Source organism: Cottoperca gobio, chromosome 22 (genome assembly GCF_900634415.1).
Source record: "Cottoperca gobio chromosome 22, fCotGob3.1, whole genome shotgun sequence".
In the NCBI taxonomy this organism is placed as follows: Eukaryota; Metazoa; Chordata; class Actinopteri; order Perciformes; family Bovichtidae; genus Cottoperca; species Cottoperca gobio.
The window spans coordinates 16,928,086-16,936,055 of NC_041376.1; the positions used below are offsets into that span (position 1 = coordinate 16,928,086).

The following is a 7,970-nucleotide window of genomic DNA, read 5'->3' on the forward strand; positions in this document are numbered from 1 at the left end:
GCAGTACCAGGTCTGCAGCTGTATCAAAAGGCTTTGGACTGGAGCTCCAGTTAAAATACCTGCAGTGTGTTTAACAAGCCCGGGAGGAGGGGCTGAGAGAGAAGCAGAGCCAGAGAAAAAGAGATAAGGCTGAGAAGTGAAAGGGGAAAGTGCAGTCATTCGCAGGGACTTTGAGCCCCATATATAGCTGCCAACTATTTACTCAGTGAGGTCATTTCCTTTAGGACGGCAACTTATGCGACTTGCAATCAAGTGTCCATATTTATTTTTTATCTCAAGAAATGCCCTTTCTTTTGCTTGCCCTCAACAATCACTCGCTGTACTTGGAGCTGCCAAGTGAGCCCAACACTTCAGTCAGCAGTGGTGAGCTGCCAAATAATGATCACTACAGTTTGCACAAGGGGATGGTTGCTGAGACTTCAGGTTGCATTTGATCGAATGCTGATAGAGGCAATATAGTGATTTACAGTTTATACGACCTCAGTTTACAGTTGCATTAAAGAACCATTTCTGTGCTTTTTGGAAACAGGTGTGACTTAAGGGCTCATTACAGATGGAAAAATGGTTTAAATGTTTGAATCTCTGCTGCCTAATTGTAATGTCAGACTACAATACTGTGTATCCCAGCTTATAAAAGGGTCAGATTTCTTTACAGGAAGGTCACAGAGTTTATTTGACAGATGCTGCAGATTCCTCACCGTCAGCTTTCCGTATCCTCAGGGTACTCAGCTCACTGCTCCCTAAATACATCTTACTTCAAGTCGACTGAAAAGTACAAACCCGATTCTATATAAAGACTTTCTAATACAAAGATGTTTTAAACGGGACTATATAATGTTCAACAACGCCGCTTCTTCTTCTGATTTTTTTGGCTGTTGCTATGCTACAATAGCAGGGGGTGTGTGATTCATTGTTTACTGAATATGAGCCTGTGAGCAATTATTAAGGCACTTAAAGTATGCAAGTTTTTATTCCACCTGCAAGAGAGGACATTTCTGAGCCCTTAGTGTTTGTTTGAATCCCACCGTGAGCAACAAAACTTCTTGATCTCTGCGACTGCTCTAAGGCAGCTAAAAATGGAAGACTGCAGCCTGTTCTCTCCTACGCATGCTTCCCACTCAACTTTTGTCTCGAACACTCAACACCTCTATCTCTCTGGCTCGCGTGCAGGAAGTAAACACCACCGGTGTTCAAGCAAGTATTCTGTTAAATGTTTTAAGGGAAGAGGGAATAGAGCAGGAGTGCCTCAAGTAGTGTGGAGGGGGAACAGGGGAGGGTATGTACAGGGGGCCCCAAGCTAGATGGGGCCCATTAAAAGGGGTGAAGTGATGCTTTTTAAGATAGACCCGACAGTGTGTTTGCCCTCTGTCAGATCTGGTTAGAGGGCCGAGAAATTCAAACACCACCACTAAAACAATTGTTACTTTACAGCCAAAGTAGGTCCTGTGACACAGTGCTGGCTCTGAAGTACAGTTAGAGGTGAGGGTTTCAATATAACTCCTTGTGTCCCGTCATTGTACACAGGGCAATCAGGCACAAAACCTAACGTTGGTAACTCCAGCTTTCTGTGATCCAAGCATTCACAAGTGCTTTCCTAGAACCTACGCTAGTACCCATAAGGGACTTTGGGGTACTGCCGGGGATTCAGGGGAATAGTTCGAAAGGTTATTTGAAAAAAACAACAGTTATGCATGATTCCTTAAATAATATGGTAAATAGAAGAATATGTACATTAAGTTCGATTAATCACATTTTATAGTCATTATTTCTATTGTTAATGCAATCATTAACTGCAGTAAACTGTCAACTGTCGCCTGTCGCAAGAAAACACAATCTCGTCCACGATTAAGTTTGTTCCACGTGACCGGGAAGCCAGTTTCCATTTGGAATGAAGAAAATGGATTTGTGGTTGAAAGGTAGCAGCATCGCAGCTGAAAACATAGGAACAAACAGAGGCTCAGGTTTCTCACTAAATTATAAGTGCAACTTAAAAAGATGCCGTCTTAGTGTTATTTCATGATGACAAACGTGATGATTTCAAACATTTGAAATGTAGCATTTAAGTGTTTTTCAGTTACAAGGTTGTCGTTAAGTCAATCAGACTCTGATAGCGCAGCTGTGTTGTACCTCTTATGTTGGCTTTTTTGTTTTTTTCATTGTCAGATGTTTTGGGGCTACTTAGCTAAAATAATATTTAAAAGAGGTGCATTATTAGAAAGGATTGAGAGCCACTGATCTAAATTGTCAGAAGACTTTCTTTCCCATTTCAGCCTCATGTCATGATATACACTGGTATAATGGGAGTATTTTTCCACTGCCTTATGCAACTTAAAGGTCATCACAAAACTCGCTGAAAGCATCTCTCAAGGGGTGAGAGACCACTTGTACTTAACTTGTCTAAACTGCAAAGTATCCTAAATATTATAACTTTATTCTCCAATAGAACGCTCTAATGTCTGCCATGATACATGATGGTATCAGATCGAATCAGTAGAGGAAAATTCAAATACTGATACACTATTTTGACTTTGACAGGTTAACATTACTAGTCTAGTATCCACAGCCTGATAATCAGACTACCTCAGACAACTCCATCTCTGATGGTCAAATTTTTTTTTTTAATTCTCACTGTGTGTGTGTGTGTGTGTGTGTGTGTGTGTGTGTGTGTGTGTGTGTGTGTGTGTGTGTGTGTATATATATATATATATATATATATAATAAAAAGGTGATTCAATCGTACAAGTGTACACCCAGGGACATGGGACTTTGCTGCTTAACAACTGAATACAAATCTGAAATGAGCTCAGAGGAAACAGTGGTGGAATGCAGCAGCTCACTTCCCAGAAATATAAGTGGGAAGCAAGGCAGAAACATATTAAAGTTGAATCAGTAGGATTCACATGCCGTGTATGCAAATGGTAATCAGTCTGCATTACATGGGCTTTAATGTAACATTTAGAGATATGCAGTGACAGGTTTAGTTTCATACAGGTATGCATATTAAAAGTTTTGATTCAGCAGTTTTTTAAAATCTTATCAATTGATCATACCAAATATAGCAATTCCTGTAGTTTTGTTATTTTAATGGAAATACAGCTGTAGCCTAAATTGTATCATACTGGTTTCCAGAAGACCCTTCTAACAGAAACTGGTGTATAAATAAAAACATTTTCAGATTCATGGGTTTTGTCCAGGTCAAAACAAAAGTTTGGTGCATGGTGGACATCTTTCTAATCACCTATTAGTGCAGCAAGACCAGAATGTGTGTGTAGATCGTGGATAGTGGGACAATCCTGGACTGGTGGGCCCAACTATTACCCAGGAGGGAGTTTTAGCCGGAAATATTAGTCTCCATGAACACACCAAGTGGGACATTCTCTACTAGTTAATCCTAATCTGTAGACACGCTTCACAGAGCCCCAAACTGCACTGTCTGCACTCAGTCTTAACTATTAATCAGGCCTATCTGCAGTATATACATCCACCATGAGGCTCTTATTTGTGCAGTTTTTTCTTTACTTAATTAATTAATAGGGGGTATTGTGGCAAGGTATCTGATTTCAGGACAGAATGGAAACTGTGCATTTTCATAACATTTTCATGAGACAAGAACATTAAAAAAAAAACAATCCTATGCAGCATCACAGGCTGCCTAATGCCAAAACAACAAAGCTAACAGTAGCAGGTTACAATTGTGGGAATAAAAAGAAGAAAATTGAAGTTACACGTCAATAGCATAACGTTTCCTAAGTGTGTCTAGCATTTCAGGGAATAGACAACATGCCATCATTAATAATTTATGAGGTGTATCCCACTTGACTCACCAGCAAACTTTCCAGGTTTATGGCAGATCTGGGCTCTCTGATCATGTCCTCCAGCTTCTTCAGCCGGGTTTCCATCCTCCTCTCTGCGCCGAGCGACATGGCTGCAGCGTCGGGTCGTTAAAAAGTTGAGTAAAATATGAAGAGCTTTTCCAAACTGTTTTGAGTTTACATGTGAAACCTCTTTGTTCCTAGCTAATGGCCGTGGGCCTAGCGGAGCAGCCTTGGGCTCTCAGCCCACCCAAATCGCCTCCAACAGGAATAGTGTGCACAATGAAGAGAAAATATTCCCAGAGCAGAGGCTCCCCGCGTCCCAAAACTTGCCGAGTGAGCGGGCCTTCAGTTAGCTAGCAGTTTGGCTTTCAGCTAATAAAAGATAACGTTACACTTGAATTATCACCTCCCGTTAAGTGAAAGATGCATTTTTCCAACTCGGCGATAAAGTTTGAATGTGGAGATACAAGCAACAGGCAGCAGGGCGTTTTCTTTGCCCCCTCTCCTCCCCTTCCTTTTGGTTTTTGGCCGCTTGGAAATGCTTTGGACTCGCTCTTTAGAGAAAATTCCGCTTCGTTTCAGCCCATTCAATAATGTTTGAAGCCCGTTAGTGTTGTAGTTTATCCTCAGTGCTGCCACAAGTCATCCGAACGGGCGATAATGTCTGTTCTCCCGCGCTGAATTTTTAATAAGCAGACACTCTCTTCCTGGATTTCTTCTCGCATTTTCGCATGTGTCCTCCTCGTCTTGTCCTCGTTATTGGCTTTATCCACAAAAATAATAAGTAGTTTTACTCGTACAGAAAAGTCCTCCAGGGCTGAATTCTTCACCGTGCACTCACATCTACACACCAACACACACTGACTGAGTCTGGAGTCTCTCTCCTCCCTCTGACATCAACACACCGAGGACTCAGTTACCCATAAGCCACCTGTCCTGCACTCTACCTTTCTGTCTTAATACGAATAATTAGCTGGTAAATAGACAATCACCTATTTTAATATCTTAGATACAACTTGATGCCAGACAAGCAGACACTTCTCTGATCGGCTGTTTCTTCTACAACATTCCGATCCATTATTCAAAATAAAGTTAATTTCAGTTCATCAAGTGTACCCTACCCTTGGGATTTTTTGCAGAAATTACTTCACTTTTTAAATGTCAGATCCCAACCAAAATATAACTAGTTATTCCAGACACGAGGTCAACCAAATATTATAAAAATCCATCCATCGATTTCTGCAATATTCCTCCTATATAACCTGCTCCTTGTACCTGATAAAACCATGGTTGATATTAGTTATCTAATTAACTTTCAAGGATCATATACCCCCTCATGGGTCTCCGACAAAATGACAAATAGTTTATTCATCAGGAAATAATTAATTAATTAATTAAATTAAAAGTATTAGACTGATAATAATCCATTGGATAACTTGACACATTTGTCCATGTCTAACAATGATAATAAATAAATAATAAAGTGTGGGAGATTGGACTGTTGTAGTCAGAAAATGTGAAGTATCCTGTTTCACACAACAGAGGGAGCAGTTGGACCACATATGCATACCTTCACCTTGCTCCAACTTAATGGCCATAGCTCTATTATAATAAAGTATTGCATTTTAACAGACATTACAGAAATAACAGTTTTGCTGCTGTCCCTTTCATTGATCCAGTGCAACAGTCATTCAACTTGTATCCATTTACATTTGCTGTTCAATACACAGCTGGTGTGTGCTCACTCTTTCCTAGGATAACAAATCCTGTACCATCACCAACAGGAAGTGATGCATTTTCTTTATTTGGAACAGTTAGTTAGTTTGCATGAGGACCAATAGGCACAGAGGTGGAACAGAACACACAAGCGCCACCTACAGAAACACAAACTTTAATAGCAGAAGATCTAAGGAAAACCCTCTCATAGCAGTTAGTTTGACAGGTGATATCTGGGAAATGTAGTGTGGAACAACACAGTGTTAAAGTTAAAGAAGCTGTAGTTTTTTCCTCACATCTCCTCTTTTCAACCATGTCTCATCTCTTACAGTAGGATAGATAAAGCAGCATATTGGGCCTTATTTAAGCTTGACTCTTGGCAACACAATATGTAATGCTAGTGATTATCTTCAAACCAACGTGAAACTTCTTTTATTAGATCATTTTTGGAGGAGAGTAAAATATGAGTTAAGGACAGGATATTCTAAAGTGTGGTTCATGACCTTTGATCCATCTTGTAATCAGCTTTGGTCAACAGTACCACCAAGACAGTTGAATGTTCTGCAAATGTATTTTTATATTTTAATATTTTATTTTCAAATTTTAGATTTAACAAGATGAACAAAATACACACATAAGTTCACACAGTCCCTTCCCGTCCCCTCTACATGCAAACTGAAGAGGACTGTACTCAAAAGAAATTGGTGGTAATCAATAAAATAAAATAAAAACAATTAAATTAACATATAAATAAATGCAACATACAATAACGAGGGGCGATGTAAACAATCTTGGCTTGACGACTAATAGTGTTTCAATTCTGATAACATTTGTATATCAAATCTGATTTAGGCATTAGCAAGGTGTTTCTCAGAGTATATGTGATCTTTTCCAGTGCAAAAGCGACTGCAGTACCGCCCCCGCTGCTCCGATTCTCCGGCCAATCTCTCTCTCCATCATCCCCTCACTCGCAAACAAGACCCCGAGGTACTTGAATTCCTTCACTTGGGGTAAGGGCTCATTCCCTACCCGGAGTAGGCAATCCACCGGTTTCCTGCTGAGAGCCATGGCCTCAGATTTTGAGGTGCTGATCCTCATCCCAACCGCTTCACACTGCGAACCGATCCAGTGACTGTTGAAGGTCACAGACCGATGATGCCATAAGGACCACATCATCTGCAAAGAGCAGCGATGAGATCCTCAGGCCACCGAACTGCAACCCCTCTCCTCCATGACTACGCCTCGATATCCTGTCCATGAATATCACAAACAGGATTGGTGATAAAGCGCAGCCCTGGGGGACGCCAACATTCACTGGGAACGAGTCTGACTTACTGCCAAGTATCCGGACACAACTCTCACTTTGGACGTACAGGGATTGGATGGCCCTCAGAAGTGACCCCCCACCCCATACTCCCGCAGCACCTCCCACAGTATCACCCAGGGGACCCGGTCATACGCCTTCTCCAGATCCACAAAACACATGTAGACCGGATGGGCGTACTCCCAGGCCCCCTCCAGGATCCTTGCGAGAGTGAAGACTTGGTCCGTTGTTCCACGACCAGGACGGAATCTGCATTGTTCCTCTTCAATCAGAGGTTCGACTACCGGCCGAACCCTCCTTTCCAGTACCTTGGAGTAGACTTTACCAGGGAGGCTGAGAAGCACTACATTTAGGAGGCAATTAGTGTACTTTTTACTCCCATTAAATTTACTTGATAACTTTAGTTAATACAAAATATAATCAACACATAATGTATCATGTGTTATTATAGGTTCAAATAAACTATACTGATAACTGGTGAAATTCACAAGCTACCCAGCAGTAACTACAGTAAAACAAGTGATGATCATATTAATGCATCAATGATTATAATCCAATAATATAATATACATTATTCTTAAATGGGCTGTTGTGCATAATGAGTACTTTTGGTACTTTAAGTAGATTTTGATGCTGATACTTGTGTACTTTAACTTAAGTAACATTTTGAATGCAGGACTTGTATTTCTACACTGTGGAATTATTAGAAAATACTAATATATACTAAATATAATAATATTATGTCATGGTGCAGAGTAAATTGTGTGAATTGATTGTTGTCACAGTTAACACAACGTTCAATTTCCAAAGCAACAGTCAACTTGTCTGTGCTCACATGTGAGAAAAAATCTCATTATTTTCACACTGGCATATGATCTTTGTCACAACATTTGTGTATCTTCTAGATTAGTCTAGTAATCTGTTTGAATTTCAAACAGTTTATGGGTTTGAATTGTTTAATTCCCTATTTCTGTGCATTTATCAAAAAGCATACTGTGTATCTGCTTGTTTTATAGGCCTTTGTCACGACATAATAATTGATTTGTCATAGTAGAAAAGTATTGAGTATGTGTGACAGTGAGCCAGCGTGCACAGCACCAGGAGCTTGAAACTGA

General features: G+C 40.3%; 1 protein-coding gene across 6 annotated transcripts in view; it reads right to left on the bottom strand.

Moving 5' to 3' along the window:
* Nucleotides 1-4,713, bottom strand: part of rock2a (rho-associated, coiled-coil containing protein kinase 2a) — a 43,166-nt gene extending 38,453 nt beyond the window's left edge. For 5 of the 6 annotated variants that reach the window (XR_003834356.1, XR_003834355.1, XR_003834354.1 and 2 more), the window contains exon 1: nucleotides 3,825-4,712. Coding sequence is in view for 3 of the 6 variants with exons in the window: in XM_029460214.1 (XP_029316074.1) it covers nucleotides 3,825-3,923 (99 nt within the window). In the remaining 3 variants the exon portion in view is untranslated. Of the gene's footprint in view, nucleotides 1-3,824 lie in introns of all 6 variants that reach the window. The other variant, XM_029460215.1, reaches the window with a different exon arrangement.
* Between the last annotated feature and the right edge of the window lie 3,257 nt (nucleotides 4,714-7,970).